The sequence below is a fragment of the Melanerpes formicivorus genome, unplaced genomic scaffold, assembly GCF_026170545.1.
Source record: "Melanerpes formicivorus ecotype bairdi unplaced genomic scaffold, bMelFor1.0.p_v2 SCAF_3, whole genome shotgun sequence".
NCBI classification, from domain to species: Eukaryota; Metazoa; Chordata; class Aves; order Piciformes; family Picidae; genus Melanerpes; species Melanerpes formicivorus.
In genome coordinates this window covers 32392363-32417544 of record NW_027142355.1, presented here as the reverse complement: position 1 = coordinate 32417544, position 25182 = coordinate 32392363, and the positions used below count along the sequence as shown (strand labels likewise).

General features: G+C 38.9%; 1 protein-coding gene across 26 annotated transcripts in view; it reads right to left on the bottom strand.

The window, feature by feature from the left end:
* Positions 1-25182, bottom strand: part of NRCAM (neuronal cell adhesion molecule) — a 168365-nt gene that overhangs the window by 11483 nt on the left and 131700 nt on the right. For 11 of the 26 annotated variants that reach the window (XM_068170032.1, XM_068170044.1, XM_068170050.1 and 8 more), the window contains 9 exons: positions 24288-24492; positions 23967-24089; positions 22133-22309; positions 21070-21105; positions 12406-12471; positions 11750-11875; positions 10399-10551; positions 4750-4881; positions 1456-1534 (listed from right to left, as the gene is read on the bottom strand). In XM_068170032.1, the coding sequence (XP_068026133.1) occupies positions 1456-1534; positions 4750-4881; positions 10399-10551; positions 11750-11875; positions 12406-12471; positions 21070-21105; positions 22133-22309; positions 23967-24089; positions 24288-24492 (1097 nt within the window). Of the gene's footprint in view, positions 1-1455; positions 1535-4749; positions 4882-10398; positions 10552-11749; positions 11876-12405; positions 12472-21069; positions 21106-22123; positions 22310-23966; positions 24090-24287; positions 24493-25182 lie in introns of all 26 variants that reach the window. The other 15 variants (XM_068170097.1, XM_068170131.1, XM_068170141.1 and 12 more) reach the window with 4 other exon arrangements.

Sequence of the window (25182 nt, the reverse complement as noted above, 5' to 3'; positions counted from 1 at the left end):
GTGCATGGTGAACAGGGTGAGTTCTGTCCTGTGAACAAGTCTGAAAGTGTGGCATGCATGTGGCCGTATTCGCCTGACATTGAGGTGGATAAATGCATCATGAAATGATTTAATCAAGCACTATAGATTAATTCAAGCCACTTCAATATGGAGACATAAATTGAAATCTTGCTACAGGTCACACATGAAAGCAGCCTTGAATAGTCTTATTTTAAGCCTGAGATAACACCTATGGAGGCCATGCAATTTGTACTATTCTGTACAAGGCCAATTCCTACTGCTGGAAGTTCCAAGTGTCAAAAAAAAAGAGGAACAAAAAGGAGAATGCAAACTGGACTGCCCGTCAGAACTTCTATAGGACTTTTTTACCTCTGTTCCAAACATTGCTTCACACTCTCCCTTTTACAAGCTGAATGCAATTAATCCATACACACTTACTGCTGCCATAAAATACTGTTCTGAACTAATTAGCCTGAGAACAGAGTATCACAATTTTCTAAAGTCAAGGAAGAATAAACAGAAACTGCTCTTTGGCAGTGAGAACTGTAAAGCTCGTCCAGTCAGATCAAGATGCACATTTCCCCTGTATGAAGAAGCTACAGCAATGCAGTAGATCCCTCTAGAAAAGAATGGGTTTTCTATGCACATCTGTAAATGTCACATCTTCAAAATATTAAAGGGCCTTTACAATGCTTTAGACACAGGAACACCCTATAAAATCTGTTTTAAACAACTACCTAAATGATAATGCTAATGGCACATGTAGAAAACAGCATCATTTTCTGTCCTAAAACAACTCCAACAAATAAAATGCTACAAATTTAACAAACTATACTCATAATTGTTACATGAGCAGACATGCAAAGGCACACTTTTTGTGATGCCTGGAGATCCAGCTAGACTACATTTACAGTAAAGAGCTCTGTTGCACACTTTGCAGCCACTTGCTATGTATCATGTACTGAAATACAGGAAAGGGAGATTTGTTTTCTCCTTGCAGGACATTCCTTCACCTGTGCATATAACATCGCTTCCTAGTTGCTGGATTAGGTATTAGTACTTGCAGCCCTTTCAAATGCGTTTGTTTCCAGTCAATGCAACAGAAGATTGTCTTCAATTAGAAATGCATTTTCAAACCTCATAATCCCAAATGTGCCCTGACGGGAAGGACACTGTATCTGGTGTTTCATTCTCTCAAAGACGGGTTTGTAAATGAAGATTCCTCACTTCAAGACAATCGTGTTTGAACCCAGATTTCACCTCGAGCTTTATTTTACACTTGGATGTTTCATTATTTTTGCCTAATGGTGTAGTTGCAATGCTATCTATAGTTCTGTACAACACTAGATACGGAATCTTTGGCAGCATGGCATAAAAAGTTAGCTTTGCATTATTATGATACCATATACAATGCATGTGTGATATGAACCACACGAACCCACATCAGTTACTCACCTGTATTCCCCAAATGTTCCATCATCTTCCTTCATAGGTTGTATTTCTGGATCAGCATGTGCATCCTCCTTTTCTTTCACTAAAACATTTGAAATAGTAATTTTTACCATGAAACTGCAAGATGAGAAACCTTAAGCTCTCAAACTTACTACATTTGGCAGGAATGTGGTTTGAATACAACTAATTTTCTGAACTGGGATCCCAGGCTGTTAGTTTGGTTTGTGAAGGGCAAGATTTGTTAATCAGTTATAGAGAGAGACCTGTAAGTTAAGACTGTTGACAGAATAAAGTGATATACAGACTTGCACAACTAGCTTTCTCTAATTTCCATTTTTATGGCTACTACTCAAAGCTTTCCCTTGCTTAACAGATAGTTATATAATCCAATATACAATCTCTTACTTTTTCTCTGGTAATTTCCACACTTCATTTGTACATCAGTAGTGTATATACTGTTATTTAAGACGATATGAATCACTCCTGACAGTATTTTCTATGTCTGTAATTACAATAATGCACCTTGAAATGTACCTGGCTGCTATATCTCACACTGAAATGACTTACTACTTTTTCCAAAGAGTAGGCAATCTCAAGATGGTGTGCTAAACCTATGGTGAAAAAGAGTTAACAACCTTGTGCTTTGCATTTATCACTAGCTGTGGAACAGTACATATGCAGTGTCATAAGAAGCATAATTAGCTCTAGTCATTGATAGAATTAATGATACATACTGAATCCGCATCTTCTATAAAGACAGACCTTGACTGTCTATCTGTATGTGTGCATATCCACATGTATGCACATAGAAAAGAACACCTGACATCAAGTAACTCTGCAGATGCAGAGAAAAGGGCATAGCAGGGACCTCCACAAAGTAATGACAACCTCAGAATTCAACTCTTTTCTACACTTCTACTCAAATTATATTTTACTCTCCTCTACATGGTGGCTCACTCCAACTTCTCCCTACTTCTCTCAGTTTCATCAGTTCACTTGTTCCTTTCTCCTAATTTTCCTTCTATTTTTCTGATTCTTTCATTAAGAGGAACTTTTCTTATATCCTCTCTAGTCTCATTTTCCCTTTAAAAAATCCAAATATTAGGTAAAAAAATAGAATAGAATAAACCAGGTTGTAAGAGACCTTCAAGATCATCTCGTCCAAAATAATAATATGATGTCTTCATCCTGTCACTGAACTCTGTGTAGCACTAATTATGTTTCTGTTCCATAATTATCTTTCTGTTCTAAGCCTCTCTTAGATATATTTTTGCTGTCATTACAAATTTTTGCTCTCCATAAAACATTTAAACAGAGTGGGCAGAGTAAGATTCTTGTACTTAATAAGGTGATTCTGCCTTCTCACCTGCCATGCTAACTTCAGCTATAAAAGATTTGCCAATGAAGAGGCAGGGTTCTTAGTGTTCACTGACACTAGCTTTCAGAAGTGCACTGGTCAAAACAAGTAGGAGAAATTAAAATGCAGCATGGATTCTTTTTTTCTTCTTGCACTTTTGTAAGTCCATCTTTTTCATGTCCAAATTCAAAATACAAACTTCAAAATCTTGGTGCTGACTTTAAATAAGCATTCTAGAGTCTAGATAGAATCTGCAATAATAATGATAATAATATAAATTCCAAACCTTCAGAGACCTTCTTGCTGTCTACAACTACTTGAAGGGAGGTTGTAGCCAGCTGGGGGTTCGTCTCTTCTCCCAGGCAACCACCAACAGAACAAGGGGGGACAGTCTCAAGCAGCACCAGGGGAGGTTTAGACTGGGTATTAGGAAGAAGTTCTTCACAGAAAGAGTGATTTGGCATTGGATTGGGCTGCCCAGGGAGGTGGTGGAGTCACCATCACTGGAAGTGTTTAGGAAGAGACTGGATGAGGCACTTAGTGCCATGGTTTAGTTGATTAGATAGTGTTGGGTGATAGGTTGGACCTGATCTTGAAAGTCTTTTCCAACCTGGTTAATTCTATTCTATTCTATTCTATTCTATTCTATTCTATTCTATTCTATTCTATTCTATTCTATTCTATTCTATTCTATTCTATTCTATTCTACTCTACTCAACAGCATTTTGTCACGAAATCAAGACTTAACATGGAACTTAACAACTGTACTTTTTTTTGTAGCTGGGAGAGGAAAAAGAAAAATCAAATTACCCTTTGATGCCCACTTAAAGGTCATTCATATGTACTCACACCTCAACAGCTGCTGTGAGATCCTACCAGGCAGTACTATGGAAACTGATTGTCACTATCCTTTTCAAGAGACCTTTAGTCTATGAATCTACTACCTAAACAGAAATGTAAGACTGGGGGGAAGGAGATATATATATATATATATATATAAGACACATACATGCACATGTTTATGACTTTTGTAATATGCACTCCCAGAAGAATGAGAGTTTTGATAGAAGACACATGTTGTACAATTTCAATTTGTATTTGCAAAATGACAAAATATACTTGGCCATTCCTGTCCCTAATACTAAACAAAAACCAAACCAACCAATTCTTAAAAACTCTAACCAAGAAAAAATTTAAAGGCAAAACCAGCCTAGCTAAAGGATGGTGACTTCAAATTTAGCTGCAAAAATGCAGAGGCTGAAGATGATGCAGATTCTGAAGAGGGTAATGTATTTGAGACAAAACAACACATGAAGGGATTTGTCCTATGAAATGCATTCCCAGTAGTTTAAGTAACATGGTGGCTACAATTTGTTTCCAGGCTTTCTAACCACATAAATTCAAACCCAGCTCATTTTAGTAGGTTAAACCCATCTGCATTACACTTCAACTTGAAGTACTGGGTGAATGTTGTAAGGTAAGGGAAATTAAGAGTGAATTTGTGTAACCACACATAGAAGTCCTCCAGAGGCTAGAGAGTCCCTGGGGGACAGGCAGGATGTTGTAATCTGTTACTCTGTTCCATGTTCCTGTATATTTCTATTTAAGGAAGCCTACAGCCAATTTGTCTCTCTTCTCTCTGGTCTTCCTTTTACCTGAATACCTTTTGTGTGTATTTATCAATAGAATTTCCATTTTAAATTCCAATCCAGTGTGGAGCATTTTTGTTGTACTCCTTGGGAACAGGTAAAGTGTCTTTTCTGCCCTTTTGCCCCGGCTCAAAACTAGGACAGAAGACCAAGTATCTCAAACAAAGTTCAAGCAGGCAGATTGGTCCTGACAAGGCTACCAAATGGTAAGACTGATTGACCATACAGACTAAGCAGCAAGCCTGAGATATGTCATAATGGATTTTTTACTTCCATTGTCATATGTCGTACCTGGATATTTGCCACCTTTATTCCTCCTTATGAAGCAAACAATCAGCAAAATCAAGATGAGAAGAGCAACAGCACACATAAGACCAATGAACCATCCTTGAGTCGCGATGTCTACCTGCCGACTTGCCATTGCTGGAGAAGCAAAAAGAAGAAAAATGAGATGCTTTGCTACCTTTAAATGCTGCACTACTTCAGAAAAATAGTACCTGCTATACAGTATTCATTAACTAAGGAAGAGCATTCACTGTGACAATCAGTACTCAGAAAAACAGTGGTCCTGTGTTTTAGTTACATTTTCATTATTCAAAAGGTTTCCAAGACCATGTGGCTGGAACTTAGTTGGGAGCTCATAAGAACTCTGCCAGCATTTGAGCTCGGCGACTACTTTGCGGAATCTGTGCACGTACTACAGTGCTTTCCACAAACCTCAGAACTGTTCTCAAACATTTTACGTTAATTAAACCACCCAAATGAAATTGCAAATTATGATTCAAACAAAGATGTTGATTGCATTCTCAAAATGAATTAAAAGCCAATACTCATTAGCTAATGCACTTCCATCAGTCTGAAATAGGGAAACAGATGGGTCATTCAAAGCCCTAACGTTCAATTTCAACAAAAAAATCAACAATGAAGCATCCTTTAAAGCCTTATGAAGCATCATCTTTTCTTCCTCCCCTCAAACCTGAAACTCATCCTACAATTTCTCATGATTGCAATGATTTAACATTAGTGAGGACTTAACCCAATGCAGCTGGGAAGCCTTTCCCTGACACCGTTTCTTTCCAAACTGTTGCTGCAGTTGGAAGATAATGTTAATAAACAAATGACACAGGAAACACTGCAGTCACTAATAAGGACAGGAATTATCTGTGCAGCCTAAGGGCTAGATCCCTCCTACTGGTCTCCAACAGAGTAAGAGGATTTTTCTGATGAAGTTATTTTCTGTTCCCCAGTTGGAAACACACTACAGGCAACTGGCCTTAGGATTGCTGTTGGGAGAAAGAAGGACGGGTGAGATGAGTTCAGGATGTGTGCTACAGACAGAAGGAGACATGAAGTGGAGCAAGATGGACATCCATCCAAATCTGTCTGGTTCATTCTTCACCTGCTTCTCCAGCCCTCAAACCAAAGAGTCTGAAACTCCATGAAGAGTTGCCCAAAAGATCTCTCAGTGTAAAGAAAGGGACTTGCAAAACACTTTGTACACACAACTCATTTTGGTTCAGTAGTTTTTGGGTTTTTTCTGACTTCATGAGTTAAGCTATCAGGTCATTAGCTAGGATTTTAGTAAGGCTCAACAGTACTCAGCTTAGCAGACGCTCTGCATTAGGACCAGATGATATTTGACACCTGTCAGCCTCTGGCTGCTGTGAGCACAGCAAGTCTCATGGTACAGTGTGTTTCATCCATGTCTGCTAAGGAAGATCTGTAGACTTGGTCCACTGAAGTGGAAGACTCAATGTACAAACAGCTTTACACAGAGAACTGTGGAAGTCCTAGAGCCTCATGAAGATTTCCACCTCTCCTTAGAGACGATATGCTTTTAAGGGAAGGCTCATAAAAACACATCACAGAGAATCTATTTTCAATGGATTGTTTTCTAGGTGATAAAGAAAAAAATCTCTTCTCCTTACAAAACATCTTGGATGGCAACTGGGAACAGTCCTGTGCTGGTGGTGTTCCTTGAATAATGCCTGAGCCTCGCTTGGCTGACAGCTAGCTGACAAGACACTGTCCTGAGCTGCCAAACATACTAATAAAATATAACAATATATGATTACAGGACAGAATTCAAGTCTATGTTTCAGTATTATTTACTTGTTGAAGGAGGTGATTCTCCCCCTCCACTCTAGTGAGACCCCAACTTGAGTACTGCATCCAGTTCTGGAGCCTCTATTATGGAAGGGACATAGACATGCTGGAGCATGTCTAAAGAAAGGCCATGAGGATGATCAGAGGGCTGGGGCACCTCTCCTGTGGAGACGGACTGAGAGAGTTAGGGTTATTCAGTCTGGAGAGGAGAAGGCTCCAAGGAGACTTTATATTCCAGTATCTGAAGGGGGCCTACAAGAAGGCTGGTGAGTGACTTTTTGAAGCCTCAGGTAGTGATTGGACTAGGAGGAATGGAGCAAAACTCTAAGTGGGTAGATTCAGATTGGGTGTTAAGAAGTTCTTCACCATGAGGGTGGTGAGACACTGGAACAGGTTGTCCAGGGAAGGAGTACAAGCCCCATCCCTGTAAGTTTTTAAGGCCAGGATGGATGTGGCTCTGAGCAACCTGATCTAGTGGAAAGTGTGTCTGTCCATAGCAGGGGAGTTGGAACAGGATGAACTTTGAGATCCCTTCCAGCCCTGCCTGTAGTTAAGATAGAAGCTGAGACAGCCAGCTTGGAAACATCATCTCTCTGGCTTCAGATTACTGATGTTTTTCTGTGGACTGTAAGAAAACCAACTTGTCTGGAGACAGCATCTACCCTCCATTCAATACAGAAGTACTAGGCTAAAATTAAGTCTTTATTTTGCTGCCTATTTTTGGTCTTCATGGGCAAAACTATGACTTGATTTTCATTTAAACAAAACACTGAATTAATATGCCTGGTTACTGGGGAGTTACAATTAGGAGACTTGCCAGTCTCTGTGTAAGAAGATGCTTTTTGATACTTCAGAAAATGGCTCTTCCTTATATGCACATTAATTAGAACTATTTTTTGGGAGAAAAAAGATATCTACATGTTCTATAAGTGTATAGCTTATATACACACATATTTATACCTTGTATAGCATATATATATATATTTGTATCCATGTATTTATATATATCTCAAGTGGCAGTCTTATGAAACAAAATCACAAAGGCAATCTTCCTCTGAATTATAAACACAATGAAAACAAAGTCTTGTTTCCACATGAAGGTTACCACTGTTTTTGAGTTTTGCACTTCTGCATTCAGACTAAGGCATTAAAGGTTGTATAATACATACTGTGACAAAATGCAGATGCACAATTAACATTCAAATGCAGTAAGAAATAACATCAAGCAAAATAACTCATGGATAAAAATATGCAGGATAGATGGGAAAGAGGATAGATGTGAAAACTTACTTATGCAGCTTCCTACATTCTTTAACTTATTGCATAGCCAGTAGCAAAGGATTTCTAGATCTCAGTGCAACTTTAAACATGGCACAACATGCTTGTGCTAAGCAAACTACCTGTGTCAGACAGAGACATTGACTCTTGGTGACCTGCTAATGCAGGAATCAATGCTCTGTGCTGCACTGGTATGCTCCAAAGGTTAAACCTGCATGCTATGGAGATGCTCTATAGCAATGTTTGGCAAATAAAAATACATGGCAAAAGCCTCACAGATGAGGTACTGCAGTTTAATTAAGGACATACTCCAGACTCCAGTATTTTCCACTTTGCCCACTTTTTTTCAGCATTTAAAAGCTCTGATCTATGCTGAAGACAGCGTGACACAACATTTTCCTATAAGAAATATGCTCTGTATATAATTTAATAACGGACACTGAACCTTTCCTTTATCAAAAGCAGAAAAGATCATCTTTACGTTTCCTTCTTCCTTAACTACTCAAAGACACGAGCCAACATGATTGGGTACATACAGGACTCCTTACATACTGGCTCAGTCATTTTTTTTTTTGTGCAGAAAGATGCTTTTGGAAAGGTTTTCATTCAGCTTGTTTTGATTTATACCATGATCTTGCTTCTTGCTCTACTGTTGCTTGGGATGTGTATTTGCATAACATTTGACAAATCTGCTTCTATACCGCTAGTGGTCGCTGGCATAAATAGCCTCTGTTTAGCCCACACATGTTTGGTTGGCACTGTTATTCAGCACCATGATCACAAAACTTTCCAGCAACACACTAAACTGTGAACAGAAATTGAACAAAACAAGGGGGGAGGGAGGGGGGGAGATTTTTAGCAAGTGTCTGCTTTCTAATTGATCTACTGGATGGCATTTAACAAGTCCAAGTGATGAGTGCTGCACTTTGGCTTCGGCAATCTCATGCAGAGCTACAGGCTGGGGGCAGAGTGGCTGGAGAGCTGCCAAACAGAGAGGGACCTGGGGGTGCTGATCGACAGCTGCCTGAATATGAGCCAGCAGTGTGCCCAGGTGGCCAAGAGGGCCAATGGCATCCTGGCCTGCATTAGGAATAGTGTGGCCAGCAGGAGCAGGGAAGTCATTGTGCCCCTGTACTCTGCACTGGTTAGGCCGCACCTTGAGTCCTGTGTCCAGTTCTGAGCCCCTCAGTTTAAGAAGGACATTGAAACACTTGAATGTGTCCAGAGAAGGGCAACAAGGCTGGGGAGAGGCCTTGAGCACAAGCCCTATGAGGAGAGACTGAGGGAGCTGGGATTGTTTAGCCTGGAGAAGAGGAGGCTCAGGAGTGACCTCATTGCCCTCTACAACTACCTGAAAGGTGGTTGTACCCAGGAAGGGGTTGGTCTCTTCTCCCAGGCAACCAGCACCAGAACAAGGGGACACAGTCTCAGGCTGCGCCAGGGGAGGTTTAGACTTGAGGTGAGGAGAAAGTTCTTCACCGAGCGAGTCATTCGTCATTGGAACGGGCTGCCCAGGGAGGTGGTGGAGTCACTGTCCCTGGAGGCGTTCAAGAGGGGATTGGATGTGGCACTTGGTGCCATGGTCTAGTCATGGGGTCTGTGTTGATAAGTTGGACTCGATGATCATCGAGATCCTTCCAACCTTAGTTATACTGTGATACTGTGATTTGTTATTTACTTTGTTGACTTAGAATTATTACATATTTTTCAAGCATATATTCACATTGAACCTACTTTCTTAAATCATAACATTCTGAAGTTGGGGAGGCTATTATTAATCAACAACTATGCACTGACTGCAATGCTTGGAATGTGCAGAAATGGCTGACAAAATGCACAACAAATAATATCAGCTGATCAAGGGCATGCTGTGATGGGAATGGCACATTCAGCATAACGTCAAAGAGCTTCCAATAAATCCCATTCTCTGAGTTACATGAACAAGAGTTAGTAATTTGCTCATAAAGAAATATGACTGAAATATGTGTATGAGGAACTTCAACAACCTTACTGACTCACAGGATATAGTTGTGACAACAAAATCCATATAAAACGAGTATATGACCGGAAAAGAAACATTTCCACTGGTATAAATACATCACATGAGACAACAAATTGAGTCTGCACTTCTGATTATGCAAGCAGTTTAGCTCAGATTCTTTATATTAGAACTGAACAATCAGAGACTGTTAAACTTTATAAGGATATACCTGGCCCTACTAAAGTACTTGCTATGTAAATGCATCCACCTAATTATATTAATTACAAATAAATGAAATAGGTCATCTTTAGTGCACAGTACACAGAGGGAGTGTGAGCAGCAACTATCTTGCCCCTGATATGAATATCAAACAAGTAGAGTGAATTGAAAGAATTAAAACATTCATCATCTCCATAATAAATGTGCTGGCATTATTCAAGAGTAATTCAACATTGCTCTATGAAACGAACATGCAAAGAGACTAGCTACAACAGCTCGGAGAAGCAGTTCAACTTTTCAGCACTTGGTCCACCACAATGCTGGCTACGATACAGAACTGGTATGGTGTGCCTCACCTGGACCTGTCTCAAACACATCCTCTGAACTCCTAAAACCAGACAGGCCCTCAGCACCAACCCGGACTTTATATGCTGTTCCTGGCGTTAAACCCTTTAACACAAAGAAGCTTCGAGAACCATTTACAATCTCTTTTTTCCAATCTTCTTTGCCTACAAAAATTTTAGGAAAACAACATGTTGGAATTTTAATTTTCTCTGTGTGACTGGAAGTTTCTAGACAGAATGCTACATAAACAGTTACTCCACTAAAGCACTGGGTGGCTGATAAAAAGATTAATAACTATTCTTTCCAAGAACATCACAGAAGAATAGAAAACGGTGACATCAAATCATACACTGCATGCAATACACCGAGGACGACAAACTATGTTAAACATAGTTAACATCTCTTAAACATTTGTTCCATTGTAGTAAAGCAATGCTATTTTAATTTGCTTTAAAAAGCCTTATTGAACTTGCAATTATAAAAGACATTAAAACACTTCAATCATTTCAACCAATTATATTTCTGTAGCTTAAGTTAACATTTAGGCGAGGAGTCCGACTTTGAAATCTTAATCTCCCTCTCATTTGTTTTTCTAGTAGAGTCTAAGCTGGGGTTTTTTTGATTGATATCCAGAAAAATGCATTTATATTCCAATTTTCAGATTGTATTTGTGTCCCCATTTTTATATTTATTTATATTCCAATATTATTTATTTTCCCATTTTTATATTTATTTATATTCCAATATTATTTCTATTCCCATTTTTATATTTATTTATATTCCAATTTTATCTCTACTCCAATTTTCAGCTTTACTCATAACTTTAGAAGGACTGAGCCTTTGAGGGGAAGTGGTTTTATTAGCTAGGTTTTAATTCTTACCCGTATTATCAAAGATTAAGGCATGGATTTATGCCAATAAAAGTGTGGAAGTTGGTTGATCTCCTATTTTAAGATGCAATTGAACAAATACTATTGGTTTGATTTGGTTTCTTACTTTTTTTTCCCCCCTGAATTAGGAATAATTTAGGAAAACTGTTCTTGCCTATTTAAATGCAAGTAGTCATATTTTTAGACATGCAATCACTGCATAATAAACTGTATTTTTAAATTCACATTCAGAAGAATACAAAGGAACAAAGGCATCAGACACCTGCTACAACACCCATGTTTATTAAAAGGAAAACTATTTGATCTTACTGATCAAATTAAAAGGCAAATTCTTCTAGACATTTCAGAGCTATCATTAATACTGGGTCCACCTAGGACCATATTTACTAAATGAATTAAAAAAAAAAGAACAAAAAAATCACTGAAAATATATCTGAATGCTTTAGCAAAATTTAATGAAAGGACTTCTTACTGCCTGCTACACCATATTCAACATAAAAGTTCGCATGATCTGGTCCCTCATACTCCCAACTGATATTGGCATAGGTCTCAGCGGCAGCTGTGGTAACATTTCTGATCCTTGGGTAAAGTGGTTGCACTGAATACACAATAGAAAAACAAAGCAGAATACAAAGTTGTGACTTCATACATCAATAAAAAACTAAATAAAGATAAGATTTAAGACATTACTATGTCAATTTAGACCATATACAGGAAAAATATAGTGTATTTGTCATTGTTTCCATTACTGGAAATGGTTGATTAAAGCAGTGTGTTCAGTAATTGAATCCTAGGCAGCTACTACACTAAAAAATTACCAAGTGAAAGATAAGTGCTCGACTGAGCACGCCTTGTATCACAAAACCTGCCAAATACTTCAAAATATCTAATTGCCAACATTCTGGAAAATGCTGTTTCCTTTCATCTAGAAGTAAACTGCGAACAGCTGGAAAGTGAGAACATTAGCAGGGCAATGGGAAATGGTAGGAGAGAATGGAGTTACAAAGGTGGCACGCACCTCCCTGTAAGCCACGCGTCACTGAATGGACTGCAAATGCTTCAACTGCAAACCCTTAATGGGATTTTGTCTCTATTGCAATGAGAATGATAAAAAACAGAAGACAATACCCTTATAGAATGTTGGACGGACAGAGTGCATGACTGGGGAGGTTGCAAAAAGGATTTCTGAATATCCTTCACCACCAGAGATAGTAGGAAAGAAAAAATAAAGAGTAAAACCACTTTGCATCAAAGAGTAACATTAGAATCATACAGTAAAACCTTACCTGTGAAATAATGCATGCACACTCTAAGTTCATGCAGGATTCAAGTAGTTTTACTTACTACACATGTGATAAACACGTATTTGAAAGCAGACTGAAGCATGTGTGTAGCGGCACCTTCACAGAACATTTTGAAATCAGCTTCATTAGCATCATGGCTTCGTGGCACCTTTAGACATTGGAACATTAAATGCCAGATACTGGAAAACCAGTATCAAAATGCTCTGGTGTGAAGGACACAAACCACTGGAAAGCAAGAAGCTGCTCATTTTAGGCACTGTGTCTTACTGCTGATATACTAATTAGATTTAAAGTCCTTTTCACAGGTGAGGACAATGTCCACATCTATCAAAAGAAGTGCTTCTCCTATCAGCATCCTGTAATTAGCCACTTCTTTTCTCCTATCTTAATTCTTTGTTCTCCAATTATACTTGTTACACATGGACATATATTTCGGTATTTTTGTTTGCATAACAAAGAAAAATAGATTTTAATCTATTCTAGTAGTGTGATAGTGCCGATACAGAGGATGCTCCTCAAAAGCAGGAAATTTTTAATGGAAATGCTTCACTTGGTTTGCCACTGGCTTTTTTTATCCTGATGATATAAACAGCATCAAAAATACTTCCCACAGGGCATGAAGCATCAGAGGTAGAGATCTAGTCTCAGTACAGACAGAATTCCAGCGGTTTCATCAACACCAGAAAATGAACTGGGTACAGGCGTGTTCTCACGTCAAGAGGTGCTGCACAGATTTTATGTTATTGTCTGCTTAGAACAAGCTGGCTTTGCCCAGAGGGCTGATTGGGAAAAGTTCCAAATCAGACTCCAAGAGAAAATGGCTTACTTTGGCATAGCAAAATTAATAAAGCTGTAGATGAGCCCCTAGCACAGACTAATTAATATGAGTACCATGTATAGCAAACCATAATTTCTGAGTATTTTTTTAAATACCTAAATTCCCCCAATTTTCCTGCAAATGTATTCTCATGAGTGTACATTTCACAACATCAGACTTTCTATCCCCATACCTGCGTCACATTTTTCTTAACTGTACTCCACCAGCACTCATTCAACTGTTCAAGCTGTATTTAACTAAGTACTCCCACATTTGATGTCTTTGTAGGCAAGTTCTGCTTATATATTTTATAAGTAATTTCCTTCCCCAACAAAAACCCACATGGAAAATAGTATTTCAAGAATAAAGAATGTATTTAGTGCTTGGCTAAAGCAACCTGAACAAAACCAAACAGCAAATACTAGATTTACAAACAGCCACTTAGGTTACTAAGCCAACAACAAAGCCCTGAAGAAATACTGAAGTCAGAGGTGTCTACGGGACATCTAAGGATGTAACCATATACGCTATGGTAATGCAAGGGGATTAGATTCTGCTTCTCTGTGCCACTTGAAGGTAGCAAAGGGAAAGAATAGCAGGCTCTAAATTTAGCAAGGTGCAGAGTCTGAGATTGCAAACAGGATGTATAAATTTCCTTCCTCGTTTGTACATGGGAACAGGTGTTTGTTACAATCAACATCTAACCATTTGTTCTGTCCCAGGAAAACAACTGGTTTGTATTGCAGATATGATTCTGTTGTTGTATTACATCTTGGTTTCTCAAACTCTCATTTTCCTGTGTTTTGCCGTTCCATGAAAGATGTCTAACTAGCAGCAAAACTGCATGACCGATACTGGTCACCAAAGTTAAAGACAGAAGAAACTATGGAACAATAAACTCTTGCAAGCAGATGCCACAGACTTACACTTAACTTCTTTCCACCTCCAATTTCCAGTTTCTGGTCTGATTAAAGAGTTGCCTGCTAGATTAAAGACTTGGTATCTGAGAAATGTCTTTCTGCTCATATGAACGTATATCACAAGTTGGCTTTGAAAATTACTTCCATTTCCTTGGTGTCTTAGTTTCTAAATCCTCCAAGTGACTGATTTATCAGATGTGCTCTTATCTGACTCTTACCAGCAGCTGTTTGTATAAATTTATCCACATGCAGCCTTTGGTCAGATCTAACTGCCTTTTTTTTTCCCCCCTACCAAACAGAGTGCACCGAGACATTGGTTGAGTAATACATATATTTTCAAAACCATTATTTCTGTAATTCTTCCTCTTTCTCACTACTACCTGATATAATTTCCCAGTTGTAGTTAAATCTGTTAAATGTGCCATATTATCAACATGAATATACATGTGAGAAAATAAAAAAGGGCTGCTGGATCCTGAGGTGATGAAAGCCTAGAGTTGAAGTGGTTACAACATTTAAAGCTCATCTCCAATCTACCCAGACTCTTGTCTTCTTATTCAGCACACCTCTAGTTATAATTAAGCTCTTAGTTCTTCAGTATGTTTCCCAGGACTGTTCACAAATGCATAAAGTGTAATTGTCAGTTGGCAGAAACCCTCAGTGTGTGCAAGCACCAGTTGGTGAAAGGGAGGGGCAGAAAGCTTTGTCTCAGGGAGCAGGAGTTTTCAGCAGTGGAGCACTGTACTCTCTTGATCTGTAACCATGCATGATGCTGTGTAGGGGCCTGACAAAAGCATCTCTCTGCAACTGATGGGAATGGATTGTTAATAAGTTCCAAATTTGATACAGACTGATTCTTATTCAGCTACTTCCAGTAAATGAAGCTCTTCTATTCATGCTAGGATGCAATGCAAAGTTTAGCTGGCACTTCTGAGTGTGGTTTCATTCCTGCAGTGAGATATGGCATGAAAGCATTTTCCAGTTGTTGAGAAAGAGGCCTAGGCTCAGAATAAAACTGTATTTTCAAATTAATTTCCATGCTTTCTTGGGGGAAGGTTTTGTAGAGTTGTATTTAGTCTTGCAGCCTCTCAGGAAACAGTTCCTCCAAATAACACTTGGAGTGCAGATTCAATAGAATTTAGTAAGCCATGAAATGAGCTATGAATGGCTTTTAATAAAATAGGTACTCTCTCTCAAGACTCATTTCAGCAGAACAATAAATGAAATAATCCCCTAAGTGACTAAACTTCAGGTGTTTAAGAGCAGGCTGGATGAGGCTCTGGCCAGCCTGATGTAGTGTGGGGTGTCCCTGCCCATGGCAGGGGGGTTGGAACTAGATGATCCTTGTGGTCCCTTCCAACCCTGAATGAAACTATGAAACTAAGAAACTATAATTCTCATGGGAGTCACATAATCACTGGGAATAAACAGCACATAAGTGACGAATACACGTTTAAAAATGCGTGTCAAAGGAAGAAAAGCATTAATTGGATAACAGCAGATCAGAGACAACTCGCTGAAACGCATATGTCAAGTGAAAAAGAAATCCAAAGGTAAAAATCCCACACCCATACACACCAAAAAAAAGTCAGAAGAAAGGTAATAGAATCTGACAGAGCTGTAAGGTGCACAGAAAGGTTTTACTTTTGTTTGCTTTTTAACCTGCAGCTTTTACAGTATGAAATTCAAGCCTCAATGTAACAGCAGGAGTCAATTCCATTTCTGGCAGTGAGAGAGGGGCATTAGTCACTTCTAAGATTATTTAGGCTATTGCAAGAGCATTCCTGTAGTGCAAGAAATACAGAAGCCAAATGCAAGAAATACTTCCACTGACATGCATTTAGCCTGGCATGGATTTTGTGTGATGTCTATGAAGTAAAAGGTATTTGCAGGCAGGTTTCATTGCAATAATCACAATTTTCTCTAGCCTGGCATGCAAAGCATTGCCATTGTTCCCAGGAGACTTAAGAGAGGACAAAACACTGGTTCTGTGTAGCAGGTTGCACTGAAAGAATCACATAGAAATATGATGGGGAAGTCTACAAGGAGAGAGTGGCTGAAGGAGCAGTACAAAAATATCAACTTGGAACAAAAATAATCAATTTGAAAAGGAAAAGCAACTTAAAAAGTAAAAGCAGCTTGAACTTGTTAGCAAAAAATATGGAGACATGTGAAATGATTCGAAGAGGGAGGGAAAACAGATGGTGGGCAGGGAAAACGATTTAAAGAACAGCATTTTATATGGAACAAAGAAAATGGAGATGATTCTGTCTCCTGTGAAGAGATCAGAGTCATGAACTCAGATGAGAATAACTTCAAGCCTACAGTGAGGAGCTACATATCAGACACTCCACCAGAAAAAAGAGAATAATTGGTTCAAACCAGGAGGCTTAGACTACTTGTGTTACTCTCTCGCAACAAATCTATTCCTGTCAATAATACTTGATATGTGAAGTCCACATAAAGTCAGGGCAGACTGGGTGCTGGATTGACAGGTAACTGTGATCTCACAACTTTAATTGCACTTCAGGACAGCTAGTGACCAGTACCTGCTACATGCTGGCTGCAAAGACTGCACTTTGAAATAAATGTGCTGACTAAATCAAAGAGAAATTGAAAAGTGAAACAAGACAGCTTGTGAAATGGGACTGACTTACCACACCATGAGTCCCAACACTTCACTTTCCAACAAAGACAATAATGACCCCCTGTGACTGTTTAGTTTAATAAAAAACTCTCTGTTCTGGTCAAATTTATATTCTTTTCCTTCCTCTACAGACCAGTTATTTTAAAAGTCTAATGGAAAAGGGTAGAAAAGGACTGGACTCCAGTGATGACCTAAGTCACTTTCCAGCTGCTACTATAATAATTTAATATATGAGCAGATTCTTCATTTTTTCTCATACCTCTGTTATGTCTGTCATCAGTTGTCAATCCATAAATGGCAGTATCTGAAGGGGGCCTACAGAAAGGCTGGGGAGGGACTTCTCAGGATCTCAGGTAGTGATAGGACTAGGGGGAATGGAATGAAGCTGGAGGTGGGGAGATTCAGGCTGGATGTGAGGAGGAGGTTCTTCACCATGAGAGTGGTGAAACCCTGGAATGGGTTGTCCAGGGAGGTGGTCGAGGCCCCATCCCTTTAGGTGTTTAAGAGCAGGCTGGATGAGGCTCTGGCCAGCCTGATGTAGTGTGGGGTGTCCCTGCCCATGGCAGGGGGGTTGGAACTAGATGATCCTTGTGGTCCCTTCCAACCCTGAATGATACTATGATACACTGCTTATCTAATACAGGGCACAATACATTATGTTTTACATACACAGTTTTCACACACATCTAGGATACAAGTTGCTAAGAACAAAAAGAATTAAAGTGCCAGAATTTGATCAAACTTAAGTAATTCATTAGAAAGGCAGGGGGGAAACTATTGCAAGTCAAAGAGGAGGATCAAACACATCAGGAGAGCTTGCTCATCTAGTAAAATGAAGTGCCTCATTTATTCATAGGGGCTTGAGAGAATGACATGGACCTTCTCTGTTCGATTTCTTAGAGAGGGAAAATAAAAATCAAATCTTCTAATATGCAGTTTTGCTATTTGATGCAACTACACTGTCTCAAACAGCATTTTTTAGCCTGATGTCCATCTTACAGGTAGACAAGTTCCTCCTTATACTGGACCCCACCTGAGGGGAGCCATCAGAAAACCTAAGTTCTATTCAAATAATGGAAAAAAATGTATTCCTTTATCTATGGGATTTCCCTTAGCCTTGACACCATATTTTGTGTTTTCAACTAAAATAGTTATTTTACCTTACAGGAGAAAAAAAATATCCACAAATCTTGCTTCCCTGCTTATTGGTGACAAATATACTGGATTTCTTTACATCAGTTCAGTCATTATAATCAGACCATCTCAGTTGGGACAACCAGCCTGATCTAGTGTGGGGTGTCCCTGCCCATGGCAGGGGGGTTGGAACTAGGTGATCCTTGTGGTCCCTTCCAACCCTGAATGGTACTATGATACTATGAACTATAAAGAGCACTAAGTGCAGCAGTATGCAGACTGTGGTTACTTTCACTCTTTCTGAAGTGATAAAAAGACAATGAAGGGCTCACATCTGCCTAAAAAGGTGGTAAAAGACACATGGTGGCAAGAGACAGGGAATGCCTTTCAGAACTATAATATTGAAACATTCTGAGATCCTTAGATTTACCATATCAATATTTCTGCCTGTACTTCAATATATAGTTTTACTCTGAGAACTATGTCCCAGGTTGCAAAGGCTGCCTAGGTTCAGATGATTTAAATTACTCCAGAACTTTGTGTCTATGTTTCTGTCTGGCCAGGCCACGTATGTTCAGGATCAGGTAACCAGGACAAAAGACCAAGTGCAGGAATTTCACTGCAGTTTAGACTGGCTCAATCTGGGACGTACTGTCTTAACTTCCAAGATGAAAGTGTTCAAATTTGAAAATGAAAGGATAATTTATGTTTTTCTGGTAACTTCTGCTCTTCAAAACAAAACAAAAAAACAAGATGTTTCTGATAGACCACAATGAAGTTGAGGATCTCTAAATTTCACCTTCTCATTGGCTTGGCTTTGGTCCACACGAGAAAGAATTATATAGACATATAGGCCCTCCTGGACTGAACAGAGTGGTGAAAATTCACTGCTGGGTATCACTTTTGAGCGGGCAGAATATTTCTGTTTTCCAAATCTGCCTACTCCTGAGACCAAAGAATCTGGCACTTGATCTTGGGAATACAATCTTCCTTTTCCTTTCTTATAGTTCCTGAACAGTAGTGAAACAGTTAATCACAATAATGTAAGTAACCATTGAGAACATTCATCTCGGACCTGCAGCAACTCAGATGTCCTAACAGATGTCAGGGCTTTAGTTCCACCCTGTTAGCAGTTCCAAAGCTTTCTTTGCCATTGTAAGAGCTAGATGCAACAAGAATATATGAAACTTTGAAACCATAAACGGCATGGAATCAAACGAAGACATCTGCTTAGTTTTCAGAGAATATGAGATGACAGCTCTGAAATGTGAGCTGCTCCAGCTGATCTTACAAATAAGATGCTTTCTGCTAGCCACAGACTGTGATACAGCTATAATTAGATCTGTTTCACACAGTGAATCCAGTTTTCCTTGCATGAGTTTTTATAGCCAGCTATAAATAATGAGGACTTAATTTACATTTCTGCTGTCAATGTCCAGGACCACAAGCCAGTCTGATTGTTCCAGTCTGTGCTAACTTCTTTAGATTGGACATCAGGATAAATTTATTTACTGAACGAGTGGTCAGGCATTGGAATAGGCTGCCCTGGGAGCTGGTAGAGTCACTGTCCTTGGAGGTGTGCAAAAAATATCACTTTGAGACATGGTTTAATGGCCATGCTGGTGTTGGATTGACAGTTGAACTTGATGATCTTAGAGGCCTTTTCCAAACCAAATAATTCTATGATTCTCAGTTACAATTAGACTGAAAAATAGTAAGGAAGACTTGTCATTAAAGTAAGTCCACAACTCCATACAATTACTAGAAATGCATCTGATACTACATACACTGCATCTATGTATATATATGAAGTGTGTGTGTGTATATGGATATATGTGTGTGTATATCTATATAAATTATATGCACAAATGAATGCATACATAAAAAAATATATAGCTTGATTTACACCAAACTGCATGAATAATGTTCCTTTTTAATGCCTATTATTATTCAAAACACTTATCATTGAGTAGAAAGATAATCTGTGTGAACCAGTTTATGCTGTCTTCTCCATGTGAAAATGCTAATAAATGTTAGGTATTTCACGTACAGATTTTGATTTGGGATGCTTACGGTCTAGGATTCTGAGGCACAGATGTTCACTATTGTTAATGACACACATATAGAGACACCTTCCTGACCTACAGCTACCCAAATGACCCCAGGACAATCTTTGCTTCTGACAGTGAAGGTGTTAAAATTAATAAGAGGTGTGTGCAAAAATGTGCGGTTTGACAGAACTGTTTGACAGAAGAACTGCATCATAAAGACCTAAGTATTACTGAATGCAAGAATAAGGATGATAATAGGTTCCACTCACTGAAATATCCTCAAGTACTCACTCAAAAGATCTGTCAACCTAAGACAGCAGGAAGCCATTTGCCTGTATATTCAATCTGATACTCAAACTGAGAAGTACACAAGGGTACTGGCAGTCATCTGTCTCCTATGCACAGTTGGCTTGAAAATGAAATAAATGTGATCAAATGGGTAGCACTAAGAAACAGTGAGATAAAAAAAAAAGCATCTACTTTTTTAAAAATAAGAAATGCATATAGCACAGGCAGCAAAAAAATCTCCTTTGCTGGATTTAATAGTCCAGCTAATCAGTGCTAGTGCACCTGGATCCTGAATATTTATGACAGTGACATACATCTCTTAAATGTTCAGAAATAATTAGACTTTGCTGAAGCAGAGCTAATGAATTCCCCTGGAACTCTGTGGCAAAATAAACAGATGAAAGGTATAAATAAGCATCCTGGATTCCTTTTAAAAAGTAGAAAATAAACCCACCAAAAAAAAACACCCCAAACAAAATAAACTGAAACAGCACAACACAGAACTGTTTTCTTCTAGCACTGATTAAAACTTTGTATTAATGTGTAGTCCAAGATTTTCTGTCCTTACCACCGCAACTTCCCCATTTGTAACACTGCAAAATCCACACATTAACAAATCATGCAGTTTTACCTTTGCCTGCACCTACAGCAGGACGGAGAATACCAGCTTTAATGGAGGAAAACAAGAATAGGAACACTAGATAATTAGGTACAACACCAAAGGGAACATACATACGTAATTGCATTGTAAACAAGAAAAGCATGCAGACTAGAGAAAATGCATTCATTCAAAGAAATTGCAAACAATCCACATGTGCTGAATGCTGACAGACTCTTACAAGACAAAAATTAGTATGCATGCATTTACAGAACTTTATTGTTCATGCTTTTGAAGAGTCAGGGCTTCAAATAAAGGTAGCTCATATGCAACCTTAATACACTATTAGAGACACTGCATAGCAGACCCACTCATGTATGTCCATTCCAGTGAACTATAAACTTACTCAGCATAAAAATATATTAAAAGATGGTATCAAGACAGACTTTCCCCCTCAAACTGGCCTTTTGCTTTAAATTACTCTTATTAAGTGTTCATATTTGAATAAATATAATTTTCAACCAAAGACTTGCTATAATCAGAAATGTAGAATAGCTATAATAGCTATAAGTATAAAAATCAATAGTGACAGGACTGAACAACATACTTAAAAGTTTCTAAATACTATACAATGTCACCAGTTACTTGGGGGCATAGATGATGATGAATTTACTTCTGCACTTTTTCTCCCAAGTTACAGTTTTTGCCAGCAGTGTGAAAAAAAACAGTTTAGACCACACAGAAGCTCTGTTGCATGCTTCAAAAGAGAAATAAAGTTGCCCTAGCCATAAAGCTGCCTCATTTCACCATTGTTCTCTGTCACCAGTGCAGCTCAACGAAGCAGAAATGGTGAAGGGAGGAAAATCACTTCAAATGCAAAGTTACACAAAACTCTGAAGCCCAGAGAAGCCAAAGTCTTAGAACTTGTAAGTTTGTATCAAAAAGAGGGGCTCTGCTATTCCACTGCAACAGAAAACCTTCATGCACGTTTGGGGTTTACTTCCTTAATGGAAGGTAGCAGTAGTAGTACTAGTTTCAATAAGATCTGTAGTGGTTTTTAAGCTCAATGGGTTTACTTTATACATACCCATCTTACCTTCATCCATAATTGTTATTGCTTCCTCAGTAATCTGACTTCCTGATCCAACTGAGGTTTGTGCATTAAAGTAAAACTTATACCGTGTGCTGTAATTTAAATTTTTTAGTATCAAGCTGCTCTCGTTGGCAGGAATTCTTATCTCCACCAAGGGACCCAATTCATGTGTGTTGTTAACTGTTGTTACAGGGAAAAAAGAAGGAAAGAAATTTAGGAAAATTGCCTCCATTCTCCTTGTGCTAAACCAGGCTTTTCCAGTTCCTATTCCTTTGTTTGTGTGGCCTGCTGCACTGTTATATGAATGGTTATATGTTATAGGAATGATAATCTACTGTTTCAGAAGAAAGTCACCTTTGTGTAAAAAGGATCTATGCAAGGGGCCAAAATTCGGCAGGGAAATAGGAACCACTTACAGATGTAGGTGTTTTTAATGCCAAGCTCCATTCCTGCAAATATCTGAATCCAAGGCAACTGAGTGCACATCAAATCATCTGATTTAACACACACTGGAAATACTGACCATTAAAAAATTCTGAAACTCTCAACTAATTCCCTCATAATAAATTCAGTATGCTCAGGGGGAGCAGGCTGGAACAGGCTGCCCAGGAGTGTTGTGGAGTCTCCCTCCCTGGATGCTTTCCTGTGTGAGCTGGTATAGGTGATCCTGCTCTGGCAGGGCGGGTAGACTAGATGAGCTTTCGAGATCCCTTCCAGCCCTTACCATTCTGTGAAGAAATACGTAAGTGATTTCTATCTAATACCAAGACAAGTGGAAGAAAACAAACTTTCCTAATCTGTTCTAAACACATGAAAGTCTTAAATTTCCAGTGACTGCTGACAAATTTCTGGGTAAGTAAGCAATGGCAGAGGGATTCTAAGGAAGTGATTTATAGCTCTGAGTAAATGGCATGTTTATGAATTTTAATACCATGAAAACTGAAGAAGCAGCCAACAATGTATTCTGATGTATTTTGATCCACTTCTAATGACATTTTCTCTTCAGTTAGAGTTGCTTCTAACTTGGCTGTCAATTATATGTAGGACTTCACCTCCATTTCTTTACTTCCCCTTTACTCTGGTATTGTGAGATCCCACATTGAATACTGCATCCAGTTCTGGTGTATGTATCATAAGAAGGACACAGAGCTGTTGGAGCAAGTCCAGAGGAGGGCCACAAGGATTATCCAAAGGATGGAACAACTCTGCTGTGAGGATAGGCTGAGACAGCAGGGGTTGTTCAGCTTAGGAAAGATTCCAGGGGGACCTTATAGCTGTCTTCCAACATCTGAAGGGATCCTATAGGAAGGCTGGAGAGGGGCTATTCATAAGGGTGTCTAGCAATTGGACAAGGGGGAATGGTTCTAAGCTGAGGAAGGGAAGGTTTAGACTGGATTTTAGGAAGAGGTTCTTCAGTATGAGGGTGGTGAAACTCTAAAGTGGGCTGCCCAGGGACATTGTGGATGCCTCCTCCCTGGGGGGATAGATGAGGCCTTGAGCAGCTAAGTCTAGTTGAGAGCCATCCCTGCCCATAGCGGGGAGGTTGGAGTAGATGATCTCTAAGGTCCCTTCCAATCTAGGCCATTCTGTGATTCTGAGAACCATGGTTTGAAGAAAAAGAAGAGAAAAATGCTAACCTTGTCCTTGAGCAAAGGAAGTTTTCCAAACAGAGTCATCTATATTGTCAAAAGACATTACTGGTTTTCAAGCTTGACATCTATGATGCAATCATATCTTTTGGACATTATGAATTGAACATATTTTTTTCTTAAGAAATGGACTGCTGTATTGTAAGCATATAGTATAAGTTAGAGCTATATATTGATGTTTAACTTACTTGGCTGAAACTTCAGTATATATGATGTCAAAACACCGTTTGGATGGGTCGGTGAACCCCACTCCAGAGTCAGAGAGTCCAGCGTTGGGTTTGTAATTCTCAAAAATGAGGGGGAGCTAGGAACTTTGAAGAACATAAAGTAAATACAAAGTAAATTAACTTAAAACAGCTCATGAATTATCAATTCTTAAAAAAGTTCCTGTCTTGAGACAGGTTATTATTTTATGATGTCCAAGATGCAAATTCAGCAACTCGACACTTAATGTTCTGTTTCCCAATATACCACATTTAAGTTTATTCTCTAGCTTTCTCATTGCATACCTCCTTCAGGGGTCTTAAATACTTTGTCTGGGCTTGCTGGTCCTTCTCCTTTACCATTTACAACTCTAACATTCAGCTTGTAAGAACTATAGGGCTCCAGCCCTGGCAACATTCCAAATGTCTTGTTTCCCCTGAAAGTCAAGATCTTTTTTTCTACATGCCGCCTACTCCTTCTGGACAGACTCTGTACTTTCCAGTAGTAAACCTAAAGACAAAAGAAAATCCACAGTGAGTACTTAGGTGTTCTGATTTGACAATCTCTAAGCTTTTTCGTGAGTATCCATGAATGATAGGTAGCAATAACAACAATTTTAATAAGCTCAGGTGAGACACAGCATAGAGCTTTCCTGCTTCAGAAACAGTAATGTCTACACAACTGGGTGAAGACTATGACCTGCCAGCTCTCTTAAGACTAGTTTGATAGAAGTTCTGGTTTGGAGCTTCATTAGCATGTTGATAGTTAGCAAGTCCATCTGAAAGGTTGGACTCATTCATACCACCCATTCCTTCAGTAAGATGTCTATACAGGTTCCAAAGTAGACCTGCACTTGGCCACCTTGTTGCATCACACACCTGCCCATCTTACTTTTCTGCAATGAGGAAGCCAAATAGATATTTTCTAACAGTAAAGAGACCAAAAGACAGGAAGACTATTCCTCCCTTCACGTGACAATTAGATCAACCACCAAACTGATTCTGGCGTCCATTCTGCTGATGGTGTTTCTGCGAAACTACAGATGAATGTCAGAACCTTGACTGCACTCTCTTTACTGCACAGTCACTCTACCATTATATCTGGAAAAACATTAACAGATGGCTCTACAAAGAGTTATATTACTTCTAGGGTTGTCACCCTCAAATACACATACAGCATAACTTTCACGCATGTACGATC